Source organism: Drosophila suzukii, chromosome 3, assembly GCF_043229965.1.
Source record: "Drosophila suzukii chromosome 3, CBGP_Dsuzu_IsoJpt1.0, whole genome shotgun sequence".
In the NCBI taxonomy this organism is placed as follows: Eukaryota; Metazoa; Arthropoda; class Insecta; order Diptera; family Drosophilidae; genus Drosophila; species Drosophila suzukii.
The window spans coordinates 92,643,503-92,660,030 of NC_092082.1; the positions used below are offsets into that span (position 1 = coordinate 92,643,503).

Sequence of the window (16,528 nt, forward strand, 5' to 3'; positions counted from 1 at the left end):
GATATTTTAAAATATTTTTCACATCCCTCTTTTACTGACACTTACGTGACCATAGCGATAATAATAATCACTATATAAATATTTATTTTTCACATCCCTAACTAGAGATTGACACTTACGTTGGTGCTATCTCCCTCTTTTACTGAGACTTACGTGGCTCTTACGTTTGCATACACTTACGTTTCTGGCACTTACGTGACAACGGCGCAAAAAATATTACGGTGAAAAAATATCGCGATATATTTATTTTTATTCCAAAAATATACTAAAATATAAAAATATACTATCATCCCTACCGCTAAGTGACGTGTAAGCGCAGCCAGAAAACCATTTCAATTGTTTTTAGCCACGATTTAACGGAGAAAATGGGTTCGTTCCGCCGCGACAAAGACGAGGAGGAGGACGGTAAGTAAGGCTGCAGCGCCTGGAACCTACTAATCCCCCGGCCAACGGGGCCAGCAGGAGGAAAACCCAGCTGCTGGAAGGTGCTCCGCTGGCACAGACACACTCTCACACACACCCACTAACACCCAGAACAGACAGAAAAGAAAAATCGAGTTTTCCTCTAAATTGACCGAAAACATGAACTATTTTTCTATTGCCACGCACAAAAAACAACGCGGCAATCCGCCAGCAGGACCGAGCAATGCGTACCAAAATCTGGAGAAGACGTCGGTGCTCCAGGAAACGCGCACCTTCAACGAAACGCCGGTGAACGCGCGGAAGTGCATCCACATCCTGACGAAGATCCTGTACCTGATCAACCAGGGCGAGCAGCTCGTGGCCCGCGAGGCCACCGATTGCTTCTTCGCGATGACGAAGCTCTTCCAGTCCAAGGACGTGGTGCTCCGCCGCATGGTCTACTTGGGCATTAAGGAGCTGAGCTCCATTGCCGAGGACGTGATCATTGTGACCAGCTCGCTGACGAAGGACATGACCGGCAAGGAGGATCTCTACAGGGCCGCCGCTATCCGGGCCTTGTGCAGCATCACCGACAACACCATGTTGCAGGCCGTGGAGCGCTACATGAAGCAGTGCATCGTGGACAAGAACGCGGCGGTCTCTTGCGCCGCCTTGGTCAGCTCCCTGCGACTGGCCAGCACCGCCGGCGACGTGGTCAAGCGGTGGGCCAACGAGGCCCAGGAGGCCCTGAACAGCGACAACATCATGGTGCAGTACCACGCCTTGGGGCTGCTCTACCACATCCGCAAGTCGGATCGTCTGGCGGTGTCCAAGTTGGTCAACAAGCTGACCAGGGGTTCTCTGAAGAGTCCCTACGCCGTGTGTATGTTGGTAAGTGGAAAAAATAACACTTCTAAAATTTACCCAAGAAATATAGGAACAGTTAATGAAATCATTGCCTTCTTTGCTTTGAAGTCCCCAATAACCGAACTTCTTCCTGCATCCCCCAGATACGCATTGCCTGCAAGCTGATCGAGGAGGAGGACATTCCCTCCGAGGAGCTGTCGGACTCGCCCTTGTTCACGTTCATCGAGTCCTGTCTGCGCCACAAGAGCGAGATGGTCATCTATGAGGCGGCTCACGCCATCGTCAACCTGAAGAACACTAATCCGCGGATGCTGTCGCCGGCGTTCTCCATCCTCCAGCTATTCTGCAGCTCGCCGAAGGCTACGCTGCGCTTCGCTGCTGTGCGCACGCTCAACAAGGTGGCCATGACGCATCCGGCGGCGGTAACCACCTGCAATCTGGACTTGGAGGGCCTCATCACGGACTCCAATCGATCGGTGGCCACGCTGGCCATTACCACGCTGTTGAAGACCGGCGCCGAATCATCGGTGGAGCGCCTGATGAAGCAGATCTCCACGTTTGTGGCCGAGATCTCCGACGAGTTCAAGGTGGTGGTGGTCCAGGCTATTTGTGCCCTGTGCACCAAGTATCCGCGCAAGCACACGGTGCTGATGAACTTCCTCAGTGGTATGCTACGCGAAGAGGGCGGTCTGGAGTACAAGACCTCCATAGTGGACACCATAATCACCATTATCGAGGAGAATGCGGATGCTAAGGAGTCCGGTTTGTCGCACCTGTGCGAGTTCATCGAGGACTGCGAGCACGTGTCTCTTGCCGTGAGGATTCTCCACCTGCTGGGCAAGGAGGGACCCTTTGCGGCCACGCCCTCCAAGTACATACGTTTCATCTACAACCGCGTCATCCTGGAGAGTCCCATTGTTCGAGCAGCTGCGGTCACGGCAATGGCCCAGTTTGGAGCCTCTTGTCCGGCTCTGTTGAGCAATATTCTTGTTCTGCTGGGTCGTTGCCAGATGGATCCGGACGACGAGGTGCGGGACAGGGCAACTTACTACCTGAGCATCCTTAACTCGGAGAGACCAGAGCTCTACAAGAACTACATCATCGAGCGGGAAAATTGCTCACTGGCTCTGCTGGAAAAATCGCTGGTCGACCATCTGAATGGCGATCTAGAGACGCGCTTCGACATTTCCATTGTGCCCAAGGCAGCCATCGTGAAGCCGGTGATTGCCAACGATGTAATGCTGGTAACCAGCACTGCACCGCGGCCTCCGAAGATCACGCGCGAGGAGGAGAGTGCCGCCCGTTTGGCCCAGCTGCCGGGAATCCAGGTGCTGGGCCCCATCCATCGCAGCACCGCTCCCATCCAGCTGACCGAAAGTGAAACCGAGTACACGGTGCAGTGCATCAAACACATCTTCGGCCAGCACGTGGTCTTCCAGTTCGACTGCTTGAACACCCTGTCCGATCAATTCCTGGAGAACGTGCGCGTGGAGCTGACTCTGCCCGAAGGATTCACGACCAGGGCGATCATTCCGTGTCCCAAGTTGCCCTACAACGATCTGCAGACCACATTCGTCATCGTGGAGTTCCCGCCCGATGCAGCCAGTTCCATAGGTAAACTGACTAGTTATCAGACCAATAAGATCTATAGTATATGGAATTTTGTAGATTTCTGTTCAACTTGCTTATTACATTTAGCAAATATTTATTTATTTCTTTAATTTATTCATTTATTCTATAATTTTCAGCTACCTTTGGCGCCACTTTGCGATTTGTGGTCAAGGACTGCGATCCCAACACCGGCGAGCCGGATTCGGAAGAAGGCTATGACGACGAGTACATGCTGGAAGACCTGGAGCTTACTGTGGCCGACCAGATACAGAAGACCAAGAAGAACAATTTCCAAGTGGCCTGGGATGCGGCCGACAGCGAAGGTGCGGGAAAGAGTAGATAAACTCACAGGAAATATTATTAATTATTTGGCATTGCAGAATGGCTGCAAGCCGAGGACACCTTTGTGCTGTCGGCAGTCACCACCTTGCAGGATGCGGTCAACACCATAGTAAAGATACTTGGATTGGGCGCAGCAAATCTCTCTGAAAAGGTGCCCGAGGGTACTCACCTGCATACGTTGCTCTGCTCAGGTAAGAATCCTTCGCTTTGAGATAGAATATGTATAAAAAACCACTCCCTTTATTTCAGGAACCTTCAGGGGCGGGGCCGAGGTGCTGGTCCGGGCCAAGCTGGCACTTTCCGAGGGCGTCACGCTGAACCTGACCGTGCGCAGCACAGATCAGGACGTGGCAGAGCTCATAACGGCGGCAATCGGATAAAACAGCGAGCCATGCAGGAATCTCGTCTGGTTCCTGCGTGCTGTCAACATAATCTAAACTCCAACTATGAAAGAGAAAGCTACACTTAATCAAAAATATAATTTGTACCTTTAAGTGACTGTCTCTGTAATAATCCTAGAACCCTGTCCACGATTCGGCATGTTACTGCCAATTCCAAAAAGTATGTGGCCCAGCGATGCATCCTTTGAAATGTATTGTATTGTTTATTATGCCCCTATTAGCCTGTGCATTTAGCCTAAGTACGGAAACAAAAAAAATATAAATACATGTATATGCAATGCAACCCAATTTAATGGCGTTTCTTTAAAGATGACTTCAAATGGAAAGTTTTATGTTGTATTTTTTACCCATACCTCCAATAACAAATAGCTTCATAACTCGTTCTTACTTTATTTTATATCGTATTTTATTTAATTATAAATAACTTAAAGTTGCAGTAACCTAGAGTACTTTTTGTTTTTCCTATTTTTACAAATTTGTTTTTTAATCGTTTATTTTCGCTGCGTTTTCAACATTCGTCTTAGATTACAAATTTATCTCTCTCGCATCAATTTATAATTTCTTGTGCCTTTGCTCGCAATCGATTCCTTATTTCAGATTCTCCGATTCCGGCTATATTGAATATTTTCGTGTAAAATGTATCCGACGATAATCGTCTTTCGATCGATCGAGCCACTTTCAGTATTAATTATTTAAAATGTAAACGCACGCAAGTATAAAAAATAATATAGGTTCGTAATAACAAATATAACACACTCACGCAGGTTGCAGCAATTTCACAATGATAATTTCATTTCGTTACAATTTCTATACTCATCCTCAAATGTGTTGAATATGTCAATAGATATATGTTTATATAGTTACGAGTGGTTCTCCGTTGTGTGTTTTGTGGGCTTTTTGCCAGGCGACTGGTATTCGAGTGGAGATGTGCATCATCACCCCGCCTGTTCGCTCGATAATTTCATCCAATTTCTCTGTATAATACAAACTAGATTGTTTCTCTGTTTTTGTGTCGCGGGTCTTGTCCTGATTGATTACTCCACATGCAGACATACATACATATTACAATTATATTACAATTAACATATTTCGTTTACACTTTTCGTTAAGGTTTGCTTTGCTTATTTGTTTCAGGAGGATGTCGCGAGTGAGCCAGGAGCCCGGAGCTGAAAGTCACAACACTGCTCCGGCACTTTAGTGGGTCGCTTACTGGTTATGGGTTCCTGTTTCCGGGGGCGGTACTGGTGGGTCGCAGGATCGGTCGGGGTCGGGGTCTTGACTATTGAGCAGCTTAAGTCTTACAATTAAGATAGAGTTAATGCTTGGATATTTTATACAGTGAGTGAGTGCTAGCTGGTGCTGTTGCTGATGCTTTTGTTGGGTGTTGATCGATAGGTTCCGCTGATTCCGATTCCCGCCCGCTTCAACACTTGAACTTGACCATGGGAATATGCTTGGAAGACACGCACTTGTCGCAGCACCACTCGGCAAACACCTCCTTGTTGAGCATTTGGAAGGCCGCCTCTGTCAGGCCCACACACGTTCTGCAAAGATGATACAGGAATTAGTTAATGATATCAATAGATTTTCGGAAACCCCTGTGATTCGCAATGTTGATATGTTAGGTATGGTTAATTCCCCAGTTTATTTTGAATTAGCAAGGACATTTGATTATAATGATTACTAAGGAATTTCCTAGAAACATACCTCAGTTTAAATAATATGAAGAATTTGGTTTCCTATTTTAGATATTAAGATTGTATTCGGATCTGACCAATTTAATTGTATATATTGTGACAACCAATTTGGTTTAGTTAATCGCAAGTCAACAGCCTAAGCCAATTACTATTATTTACTAGCTTAAACTAAAGCAAATTTCTCTATTGATAGTCGAAACCTACCTGTGAAAGAAGAAGTTACAACCGGATTCACAGAACACGGCCTCGTCGTTGTCGTTCACCTCCTTGTGGCACATGCCACACGGATAGATGGGCGGCGCGTTTGGATTCTGCGGGTTGAAGACCATCGGTTGGCCCGGGGGATACATCTTTCCGCCGCCCATTGTCATCGGTTTGGGACCCACGCCCATGGGGCCGCCCATCGGTCCGCCGCCCATGGGTCCCATGTTTCCCATCGGTCCTCCGGGTCCCATTGGACCGCCTCCACCACCGCCGAACATATTAGGTCCGGGTCCGCCCATTGGATTGTGGTGGTGGTGCGGGTGTCCGTGGTGCGGAGACATGTGCGGGTGCGGGGGTCCGTTCATGCCACCGGGTCCGGGTCCTGGACCTGGTACTCCACCCATATGGCCGTGGCCCATGTGCGGACCCGCGTTCCCATGAGGTCCGCCCATCATGTGCGGATTGGGTCCACCGCCCATGTGTGGCGGCATTCCTCCAGGTCCTCCGTGCATCCCAGGACCGCCCATCATGTGCGGCGGTGGTCCGCCGGGATGGTGGTGCGGATGAGGATGCGGGTGCGGGTGATTCATCATATTCGGATGCGGGGGACCAAGGTGCGACGGCTGCTGCGGTGGCAGCATCTGGTTCATGCCCATTCCGTGGCCAGGTGGGCCGCCGCCCATGTGCTGCTGGTGCTGCATAGGAACTGCGTTCGGGTTCATCTGGCCCATCATGGGTCCGTTGTTATTGTTATTGCTGTTGTTGTTATTCGGACCATTGGGGCCGGCGGGCGACTGCAGCGGACTGGGTCCGGAGTTGGGCATGCCCGGACTGGGACCAGAGCTGTTCAGCGAATGGTGCGGTGACATGGCGGGCGGCGCTGGCGAGGATGTAGGCACTGACGTGGACATCGACGTGGCCGTCGAAGTGGGCGTGAGCGTGGGCGTGGCGGGCGAGGGTACCGAGGAGGAGGCCACCGACGATACCGAAGGTCCATTCGACTGCATCGACGTCGGCACTCCCAGGCGTCCGGCTGCCGGCGAGAGGTGAGGATTTTGATTGTTGTTGCTGGCGTTGTTTGTATTGCTTCCGTTGTTGTTGTTGCCGCCGCCACCGGGATTCCCGCCGAGCATGTTGTTCCCAGGACCTCCCGGGTTGTTGCCGTGCGCGGGGGAGATGCCACCGGGTCCCACAAGACCGCCAGGCCCAGGACCTGGCCCTGGGATAGGTCCTCCGGGCATGTGACTGCCATGTCCGGTGGGTCCATTGCCCAGCGGACTGTGCAAAGGCGGCGGACCCATCTGCCCATTGTTCATCGGTGGCTGCGGAGGTTGTTGTTGCTGCTGTGGGCCGCCGGGATTGCCAGGATTTCCAGGCCCCGGTCCGGAAGGCGGCCCCAGCGGGCTGCCAATGGGATTGCCCATCGGCGAGCCCATGGGCAAAGAGTTCATCGGCGAGTTCTGGCCCGGACCGCCCATCGGAGAGCCCTGCATGGCTCGCGGATTAGGTCCATTAGGACCTCCACCCATGGGCGACAGACCGCCCATGCCCATGTGATGGGGTGATATGCTGGGGCCTCCCATTCCGCCCATGGGGCTCATGCCACCCATGCCAGCCATTCCTCCCATGGGACTGCCCATTGGCACGGGTCCTCCTGGGCCTCCAGGTCCTCCGGGCCTTCCGTGGTTCATGTGCGGTGGAAGTCCGACTCCTGGTCCCGGTCCCATTTGATGGGGATGCATAGGGCTCATGCCGCGCATCGGAGGCGGACCACCCATGTGCGGATGGGGGCCATGTGGATGACCCATGGGACCGCCCGGATGGTGCGGGTGCATGTGCGGATGCATGTGTGGCGGGGGAGGCGGTCCGCCGCCCATGCCCATGCGGTCCTCCCAGTGCGGATGGCCTCCCGGTCCACCGCCGCCAAAGTGACCACCTCCCGGACCGCCGCCCATCTGGTTCATGGCCGCCATAGCCGCGGCCGCCGAACTGGACATCGCCGATACCTGGGGGCTGTCGTCGAACGGATTCGAGGCAATAATGGTGTCTCCAAAGCCTCCCATCGGCGGAGGGGGCAGCAGATCCTGCGGCGTGGGTGGCGCCTGCTGCTGCTGCATGGAGTTCGCAGCAGCGGCTGCGGCAGCCGCCGCAGCAGCCACCGCCGCAGCGGAATTGGCGGCACTTGAGGTTTTCCGCCGCTTCTTCGGATTGCTCGGCGCCGAGATGATGTCCGTCGGAGGCGGCGGCTTGAAGTCGGGCGGACACAGTCCGCCCGCTGGACCCGGCAATCGATATGGCGCCATACCAAGATTGTGGGTCATATTCGAGGTATTCTTCTTCCTAATGGTGGCAGCTTTTCTTCAACGGCGTGGGGCAAGAAATTCGGTTGTAGCGGCGTCGCCAATCCCGCGCAGGAGATCTCGACGCTGGTGAAGGAGTGCTGGTTTGTGGCGAGTGGAGTCGTTGAGAGGCGGGCGCTAATCCCCTAGAGCCTTAGTTGACCAACTGCAGTGGGTTTTTATCGGTGGGTTTGGCTTTTTGCCGGTTATCCGGCCTGGGACCGCCTGAAGTTCGAGTTCCTGGGGGAGTGGAGGGTGCCAAATGAGTATCGGGGGTGCTGCGGGCCAAGTCAACTACTCACCAACTCATCTCCTGGCCAGGATCGTTAGGAAAATCGCTTTCCCTCAAGCAATTGGCCCACGGAAAGCAGGTAAACACTTTCGGCACAACGAACGGCAACCCCGTTTCTTTTTCGGGTTGGCAACTCTACGCTGGAAACCCAGCGTCGTGTTGTCTCGTTTCAAAAGCGCCAAGCACCTGCCGCTTCTTGGCTTTTCAGGGACTTCTAACCACTTTACCTGGGATTACGTCTATGTAGCACTCTGCACTTAAGTTCACCACTGATTTCCCTCCTTTAACCCTGCGAAAGGCGCTTGCTGGGCAGCGCTCTTCTTCTTGCCACCGATTTTATGTCCTCCGCTGCGTTTCCCGTTCCGTTTTAATTGCAGTGCAGCGTTTAACTGTTGTTTGTTTACGGGCTTCACTTTCTCGCTTTACTTTTACTCTTAATCGGGGCACAAGACAACCGGCGGTTAGAAATAGTTGGCTTTAATCGCTTGGAGAATAGCCTGCGTTTTCGGTTGGCTTTTTGTTGATTCCGATGGCCGCTACAGCATCCACTTTTAATTAGCGCCGATTCTCGGGGCGGCACACGCACGGCTTACCGTTACGCGCGTTCGGCGGTCCGGCGGACTGACCACTGTACCGTTATTGAGCAGCAGCACATTAACCTTTGTTTATTTTGACCAATTTTTGCGTGCGAAGAAGCGAAATATAAATAATTTTCATCGCAAGTCGCCAGTGTGGCCGTTTGTCAACGTCGAGCGAAATGCCGGAATTCCAGCGGCCATCTGGAGTGACCAGAGCGGGCGAGCACGAGGCGGCCTGCTAATACGGTGGATATTTGAAAATTAAAAGGGTTTTAAGACGAAATGAAGAGCTAGAAAGGTAATTTAATTAGTTTACTGAAGGTAATTAGTTGCAGGGGACTCTAATTTCTTTAAAGTATGGAATTTATCGCCTATCGATAGGCAGGTAAAGTTATCGGAGACCCCCGGTGACGCTTGTTTATTGGCGGTGTTTAAAAAAAGAGTTTGAACAGACTTTGCAACTTGAGCCAGCGCGGATTTAATAGCGATGTGGAGCAACTTCGAGGCATCCTCGGTGGAGGACGAGACCATCTCCAATGTGTTTTCGTCGCGCGGCATCTTCCAGATAAGCAGCGAGGAGGAAGTGAGTCCTTGTGGCGCGGGATCTACAGTTAGAGTTCAAGTTTCCCTTTGTTTCCCTCCAAGGTTAACAAATATCCGGATGTTCTGGCCTCCGTGCAGTGCGGCAAGATGGTCATCGGCATCGACAAGAGCCTGCTCCTGCTGGAGGACGAGCTGGTGGCCAAGTGCAGCTTCCTGGGATTCGGGGCGGCCATAGAGGCCATCACCATTTCCACCAGTGGCAACCTGATTGTCTGCGGCCTCAGCGATGGCGAGGTCCACGGGGTCTTCATCAAGGGACTGCTCCTCTTTAGCGTGGCCGTCAATCTGGAGGACGTAAGTCTCACGGGCGGCACCTTTCGGAGCATCCACCAGCTGGATCAGCGATACTACTTCACCTGCAAGAACGGCAGTGTCTACATGTAGGAATCTAGTGATAAACCTTATATCCTCTGGAGAACTTCCTTAAACAATCCTGTTTTCTAGTTTAAGCGACATCGACGAGTCCAGTCTGGAGACGCTGAACAACGTGACCCTGAGTGAAAACGACACCATTGCCTGCGAGAAGGCCATACTCGACGATGTCACCATTCAACGCCTGTCCAAGGGACGATCCTCGGGCAACGTGGACTGTGCAGTGCTGCTCAAGCAGCTGGTGGCCGCCAACATCAGTGCGCAGAACAATCAGGAGGATCTGGGCACTCACCCCGGTCTAGTCATCTCTGGAGATCAGAGCACGATGAATTTTAGGAGTGGCACCGCCAGCGATGTGACTCGCATCAATCTGCCCGCTCACTTCGGCAGTCTCAAGCAGATCTTCAACTTGGAGCACTACATGTGAGTGGAATTGACGACTTAAGATGTCCCTGGTCACTTACGATGTATTTGGTATACCCTAGAATCGCTCTCACCAACTCTGGCCATTTGCTGGACATTTGTCCGTACACCCGCACAGTTCACATGTGCCAAACGACCCAAAGGAAGAATCTGCTCATCGAAGATCTGCTGGTCATGGAGTGCAGTGAAGAGAGCATCGAGCTTTTAGTGCTGACGAAGCCAATGGATGAGGGACGCTTCATTAAAATAGTGGAGTATCCAAGTAGGAAACAAGAAAGGAGTATGATATGAAATATATTTAATCCTTCAAACATTCCAGCTCTTAATGTAAAAAACGAGGTGGAGGTACCTGATCACGCTTGGCTTGTACGCCAGCCAAAGTGTGCGGTCAACTTGTATTATCTGGCTGCCAAGGAGCTCAACCAAAGCAGCATTCCCTCGGTGGTGGAGATGATGCTCGTTTCCGAGACCGATCCCAGCGATCGTTTTAAAAAGCTCATTGCTAAAGGGCGCCTGGAAGAGGCTGAGGTAATTGGGTGATTCCTATCTTTTAGCTATCCTTTATTCATTGCCATTTTTAACAGGAATTCGGCAAGCAGTTCGAACTGTGCCTGCAGCCCATCTACGAAGCCAAGGCGAAACGCATTCTGGTGGAGCTCTGCAACTCGAGTTCCCAAAAAGATGCCTCTGTTGTGGAGAAGAAATTCAAGAACTTGCTGCAGTTGCTGTCGCAGGTGGAAAGTAAAGCCTTTATCAAAAGTCATCGCATGATCAACTTGAATTCAAGACACATCCTTGAGCGCTATCTGCATGAAGTCAAAAAGCGATTGAGTTTTGAGGATGACGAGGAGGACATGTTGGAAATTGACGAGCAACTGCACCGACTTAAAACTCTTGCCATCATAGATCCCTACGAATGCAACACGGACTGGCAGAAGTTCATTTACGACAACAACCTGGTCAGGATGGTCAAGTCGCTCTTTAATACGGATATGCCCACGGCCTGTCTTATCTGGCGACGCCACTCGAGCAGCATCCTGCCGTTACTAAACGAGGATGAGCTGCGAAAGCTTCTAGGATTCATCCCGAGCAACACGAAACCCTTTAACGTGGTCCAGTGGCTACGTCAATTTATTCCGATGGTTAGCAACACGCATCCCAGCATAATGCCGTTTATCACCGACTGGAGCGTTGAGATGACGCGAAATCTGCAGTACAGTCCCCACTGGCCGGATATCGGCTTGGAGTTTAGCACCAAGATACTGGATATATTTGAGGAAATGCAGTTCACTTACTCGTAAGTAGAAGGCTTTCCTGCTCTCTTGAATATCTTAAACCGAATACGTATATTTCGTTCAGTGATGTCCGGCGGCAGCAGGAGCGCAACGTTGGTAAACTGCGAGACCTAGTCAATGCACTGCAGGATCTGTCCGTGCTGAAGACCAATTACAACATGGGCTTTACACTGGACAACTACATGCAGGACTCCATTGACGCCACGGCTTTGAGCATTCTGCAGCACGTCCAATTAGATAAGTTGCAGCGCCTGGTGAAGAATTTCATGTACCCGATCTTCCAAGAGAAGGGCCGTCAGCCGCTGGGCGTGATCAAGCAGTACATATCACAGTTGGTAGCCAGTCGGCAATCCTCCAGTACCTGGCTAGAGCGGGCGATGGCTTGCATTGAGCTGCTGCACAATGAGGACAGTCGGTTGGAGTGCGCCTTGTCCGTGCTGCAGAATGCACCTGTTCCCTGGCCGGATACACTGGCTCCTCTGATCAGGCTGCGTTCATCAACCCATCCGCTGGCAATAAAGATAAACGCCGAGTACGAGATTCAGGTAATCAAAATCATGAAAGTCAAATATGGTTGGCCAGCCGACAGCTCCGACATCAACCTGGAACTTTTCATGATGCGCATCGTAAAGTTAAACCTTCCGGACATGCTGGAGGACATCGGCGCGCTTACCAAGGCAGCGCCGGACATCTCGGTCAGTGCCAACTTTAACTGCTGCTACCAGATGGCCCGGCGTGGTCAGATAGAGCTGGCGTATGAGTTCTTCAAGACGCTGATCGGGGATAAGAACTCGAAGAACGGACAGGAAGTGGTGGAGATCATCGCAAACCTCCTAGAAAACAGCTCTTCCGCCTCGTTTGAGGACGAGACTAAGGTTCAAGAACACTTAAACGTCCTGGAGCTCTTTAAGTTGTTCTTGCCGTATGTTGATTCCGTTTACGAGCGACGCTATTTGGTAATAAAGCATCGCTTACGTCTTCGGAAATTCGGAATCCAGGTGGGCTGCAGCAGCGAACTTATACCGCTGCAAAGGCGTCATTGCCTCCTGGACGAGGCAATTGAGAGGATCATGGAGCGCGCTCAGGCCACGTTAAATGTGTCCGCTTTTATAGCCAGCGAAATGGGCGAACTCTGCACCGCTCTCAGTCTGTCCAAGGTTTTTGGCCTGACCCGCATTTGCCAACGGATCGGGTGTCTGCCCCTCAGCTGTGCCCTGGCATTCCATGTGATGAGCTTCGTCGACTGTGTGCCCGCCAATGCAGACGAGTTTATCAACCTAGCACTTGAGCTGCTGGTCCAGCAAATCGAAAACGCCAAGGGACAGAACCAGGGTAAATCCTTTGCCAACAGCTTTCGGTCTTGATTTGATGATTATCCCTTACATTTTTAATACAGAATCGGCATCTTCGCTGCAGTTAATGAATGAGACCGATCCCCTTAGCTTTTTCTTGGCCTACGAGTTACTTACATCCGCCTTGCTTCATGAGGACGGTCGTCGTCGGGACCTTGTGGAACTGATCAAATGCATACGCGTGGCTGTGATCCACTATCCACTGGATGCCATTAAGACTCACTACGACGGCAAGGAGCAGGCCGTCAACGAGCACATTTGCCGGGCCCTCGATGGCATTACGGTGGCCGTAGGCGAGACTACACTGAATTTCACCATTCCCCTTAACGGATCCTTTGACGTGAAAACCCTGCAGGTGCCGACAATGACGAAGAAGCGACATTCGGTGTCAATGTTTGAGGAGGTAGAAGTGCAGCCTGTACAGCAGCCGCAGCAAAACGTAAGGATCGTATACAAATTTAAAAATATTGTAATTGTAATGCCTTTTTAATACATTTCACAGAAGAGCATCGGCGGCCACATGGCTATAGTGAAGTTCCTGGCACGCACCCTGTTGCTCATGGTAATCGAATCGGAGCCGAGCAACTCATTGTTGATGAAGGTGCGCAATGGACTGGCGGAGAACACTAAGGCGGATCTCGACAGCGCTCGTGCGGACTTCTTTCTGTCGTTGGAACACCTGACGAAGGCCAAGGAACACGACGTTTGGTACGTGATGTCGCAATACCTGCTAGACTACCAGAAGCAAAACTGCCGGAAGAAGCGAATCATCAACGAGGGCTTCATTACGCTGCAGCTGCGCCGCATATTCCGCAACGCAATGGGAAGCAAGGAGGCCAACTTTATAGAACTTTTTACCATGCTGGTGGTGGACAGCGAGGCACTGGCTCTCCTGGAAAAGCTCTCCACGGAGGTGAAGACAGATCTGCAAAAGATCAACTTCCTTACGTTATCCGCCATGTACCACGACCACATCGAAGATTTGGATAATGTGCAATTGATACGCGCCAAGTAAGTGGATGAAAAGTTTTTTTAATAAATCTTTATTACAATTTCCGATGTATTCGCAGGCGCTTGAAACTTTTCTATTATCTGGAGTTCTGTCAGCAGGATCCCAGGATCAAGGGCAAGTTCAACGCGGACATGGACAACGTGGAGGACCTGCTCAAGGAGTTCCACAATAAGCAGCTCGACGTGCAGCTGTTGGAACGCATGAGCAAGGACTTTGGCTTTGACTACCAGAAGATTCTCATAACCCAGATACTGAGCATTCTGAGTGCCCAGGAGCTTCGCTTCGAGGTCAAGAGAGACACCTTCGGCGACGAGGAACTGGTAATGCTGAGCAGCGCCCAAGAAATGCGAGATATGTGTCAGCCGTACATAAATGAACTCAAAAACGTAGAGCTATTTGTCTCCAAATTGAAACACTTCATCGAAGAAGTAAGTTCACTGCGGTAATGTTTTCCCATTCTGGAATTTAACCAATTACTTATCATGTAGATCAACATTTATTTCTACGAGTTGTACATGTGTGTGATTAACATCCTAATGTACTTCGATGCGGCGCCCAAGGAGATGGAGATCTGGACGAACATTTTGCACTTCCTGCGGCATAAGATGATAACTCGGAGGCGCAATCGGCCGGGCCAGGTGGAGACTGACATGTGGCTCAAATCGCAGAGGGAAAACGGCGTCATGCCAAAGATATCTCGTTACCGTCTGCCTTTTAAGCCTATCGTAGAACAACCCCTCAAGGATATTCTCGGTATACTGATTAGATATTATAAAATGTTTAAAATTCCCGTTTACCGCTTTCTTTTGTTTAAATTCAGACAGCGAACTGAGCGTGGATAACTGCCAGAGCTGGTTCCCACTGATTCAGATGTACACTGCCTTGAAGGGAGCCAAGGATAGTTCCCAGAACTGCGACTACTTCTGCATGTCGGCAGTGAAGAATTCGATATCGGAGTACAAATCGAAAAATGAATCGGAGTCGTGGAGTCTTCTTCCTACGAATAATGCGTTTCTTCAGTCGATTCTTCGGTTGGTCGAGAAAGTGAACAACCCCAACAAGGCATTCCTGATACTGTACTTTGTATCCAACTATGCTCGGGACGGAGCAGACCAGGTGGAGGCCTCCTACGAGTGCTGGAAGTTCGTGAAGGAGAGGGGCCATCTGCTTACCGATCCGAAGACTCGAGATCATATTTCTAAGGTCAAGCGGCGGTATCCCATTCAGAAGACCCAGCACCTGCTATACGTCTACGGCATGACCGACGAAAAGCTACTGCGACAGGTTGAGAATCCCACCGAGCTCATTCACGCCCTGTACCACCACGAGCTGATTCTGAAGTCCAGCAAAGTAGACATCAACGCCCTCGTCGCGGAGATCGTCAAGTTGCATGACCTCTGCTTGGCCACCATTCAGTACCGTCTGCTGCAGAAGTGGCTTTCACTGACCATGGAGCCGACGGCTGACGGTACTATTCTGGAGGACACTTTTATGGAGGAGCAGAACTGGCCGGAGCAGGCAAATGGCGCGGACGGAACCAGCAGCCAGGATGCCAGCGAAAATGTGAACAGAGCCTTCTACATACTCTCCAGTTGGCCAAAGGCGGAGGCGGTCAAGTTCCTTGTGGGTCTGATCTTCAAGGGAGGGTAAGGATTGGTTTGAGATAGTCAACCGGAATAATTTATTAAACTCTCTTCCATTAGCTCGGTAAACACCTCCACACAGCTGCAAATGTACGAGTGCTACTCCAAGCTAAACGATGGCAGCAACTCTTTCACCAACACTATCAACCAACGCCAATTCATCAGCATCAAGTGTGTGCACGAGCTGAAGGCTCTGGGCTACAAGTCGAACTTGGAGAAGTTCTCCGACGACCATTGCAACAAGATTGACATTCTGAAGATGATCTGGCAGCGCAATGCCCAGAATCCTTTGTCGCTGGAGGTAATGGCCAACATCTGCCTGGGCTTCGATATACACCTGCCGCAAATCTGGAACGGCATCCTTAAGCGAATGGTCATGTTCCACATGGTGCGGGAGCTGAACGCTTTGTTGGATGTGCTCAGCTGCCGGCCCCATCTGCTGCACCTGGACGGACTGGCCAAGGCCTGGGACTATGTGCTCTGCAATCCCCTGAAGAACGCCGTAGAGACGCGCTCCTTCGCGCAGGAGGAGGTGCTGCACAAGACGCTGCTACGCTTGCAGGGGTGTCCGGTGGTACATGCCCTCAATCTGCTGCAGTTCGCCGAGCACTGCGTCGTTGTCCATCGACCCCACATGGCCGCCGCACTGCTCAGTTTTTGCCAGAGCTCCGAGCAGCGGCAAAAGATCAAAAAGGTTTGTTTAAGTGGCTTTTACTTTGGATTTTGTGTTAATAACATCTTCTTGCAGATGATACATTCCCATCCGGTGGATAACCTCCGGCAGCAGATCCTGGATCTGGAAGATGCCGGTATGTTACCGGTGGTACTGAACTTTGCGCTCAAGGAATTAAATCTCTAAGCGAAGGGTTTTGTTGTACTGAATTCCACTTAATTTATTCAAATAAAGGAGCTACATTAATGGTAACTCTGCGGTAGTTACTTTTCGATTGAAGGTATATTTTGTGTTGTAAATATAAACATTTAAACAAAATCCAACATGAAAATGGGCTAATGAGCCATTGGATGGCTTTCAGAATAGGAACCAAAAACTTCACTTCTAGATCCCATCATTTGGGTAATTGCATCTCGATTTTA

General features: G+C 50.9%; 3 protein-coding genes across 5 annotated transcripts; 2 read left to right on the forward strand and 1 right to left on the reverse strand.

Annotated features, from left to right (window-relative positions):
• Positions 1-249: 249 nt before the first annotated feature.
• Positions 250-3,911, forward strand: gammaCOP (coat protein (coatomer) gamma). 3 transcript variants are annotated; one of them, XM_017075835.4, is made up of 6 exons: positions 250-405; positions 635-1,293; positions 1,413-2,883; positions 3,018-3,203; positions 3,261-3,413; positions 3,472-3,911. In XM_017075835.4, the coding sequence occupies exons 1-6, from the start codon at positions 366-368 to the stop codon at positions 3,600-3,602; spliced, it is 2,640 nt and encodes an 879-aa protein (XP_016931324.3). In that variant the 5' UTR covers positions 250-365; the 3' UTR covers positions 3,603-3,911. The 3 variants fall into 3 exon arrangements, with proteins under 3 accessions (XP_016931324.3, XP_016931325.3, XP_016931323.3); XM_017075836.4 differs by having other exon boundaries at positions 252-405; positions 638-1,293; XM_017075834.4 differs by lacking the exon at positions 250-405 and having other exon boundaries at positions 568-1,293.
• Positions 3,912-3,993: 82 nt separating this feature from the next.
• Positions 3,994-8,918, reverse strand: pygo (pygopus family PHD finger). The gene is made up of 3 exons (XM_017075788.4): positions 8,166-8,918; positions 5,525-8,103; positions 3,994-5,167 (listed from the first exon to the last, which is right to left on the reverse strand). The coding sequence occupies exons 2-3, from the start codon at positions 7,843-7,845 to the stop codon at positions 5,047-5,049; spliced, it is 2,442 nt and encodes an 813-aa protein (XP_016931277.3). The 5' UTR covers positions 7,846-8,103; positions 8,166-8,918; the 3' UTR covers positions 3,994-5,046.
• Positions 8,919-9,114: 196 nt separating this feature from the next.
• Positions 9,115-16,389, forward strand: rod (rough deal). The gene is made up of 14 exons (XM_017075787.4): positions 9,115-9,316; positions 9,379-9,716; positions 9,781-10,131; positions 10,194-10,393; positions 10,451-10,659; positions 10,716-11,428; positions 11,491-12,758; positions 12,823-13,217; positions 13,281-13,789; positions 13,849-14,218; positions 14,279-14,543; positions 14,611-15,436; positions 15,494-16,127; positions 16,182-16,389. The coding sequence occupies exons 1-14, from the start codon at positions 9,221-9,223 to the stop codon at positions 16,290-16,292; spliced, it is 6,285 nt and encodes a 2,094-aa protein (XP_016931276.4). The 5' UTR covers positions 9,115-9,220; the 3' UTR covers positions 16,293-16,389.
• Positions 16,390-16,528: the final 139 nt, after the last annotated feature.

What these genes read in the sequence shown, in the direction of transcription:
- rod (XM_017075787.4), top strand. Translation starts at nt 9,221, where the DNA reads ATGTGGAGCAACTTCGAGGCATCCTCGGTGGAGGACGAGACCATCTCC. An exon ending in TAAAATAGTGGAGTATCCAA is followed by an intron (nt 10,394 to 10,450) that starts GTAGGAAACAAG and finishes CAAACATTCCAG; the next exon opens with CTCTTAATGTAAAAAACGAG. An exon ending in CGCCAAGGGACAGAACCAGG is followed by an intron (nt 12,759 to 12,822) that starts GTAAATCCTTTG and finishes TTTTTAATACAG; the next exon opens with AATCGGCATCTTCGCTGCAG.
- gammaCOP (XM_017075834.4), top strand. Translation starts at nt 583, where the DNA reads ATGAACTATTTTTCTATTGCCACGCACAAAAAACAACGCGGCAATCCG. An exon ending in CGATGCAGCCAGTTCCATAG is followed by an intron (nt 2,884 to 3,017) that starts GTAAACTGACTA and finishes TATAATTTTCAG; the next exon opens with CTACCTTTGGCGCCACTTTG. An exon ending in GCATACGTTGCTCTGCTCAG is followed by an intron (nt 3,414 to 3,471) that starts GTAAGAATCCTT and finishes CCTTTATTTCAG; the next exon opens with GAACCTTCAGGGGCGGGGCC.
- pygo (XM_017075788.4), bottom strand. Translation starts at nt 7,845, where the DNA reads ATGACCCACAATCTTGGTATGGCGCCATATCGATTGCCGGGTCCAGCG. An exon ending in TGTAACTTCTTCTTTCACAG is followed by an intron (nt 5,168 to 5,524) that starts GTAGGTTTCGAC and finishes TCATCTTTGCAG; the next exon opens with AACGTGTGTGGGCCTGACAG.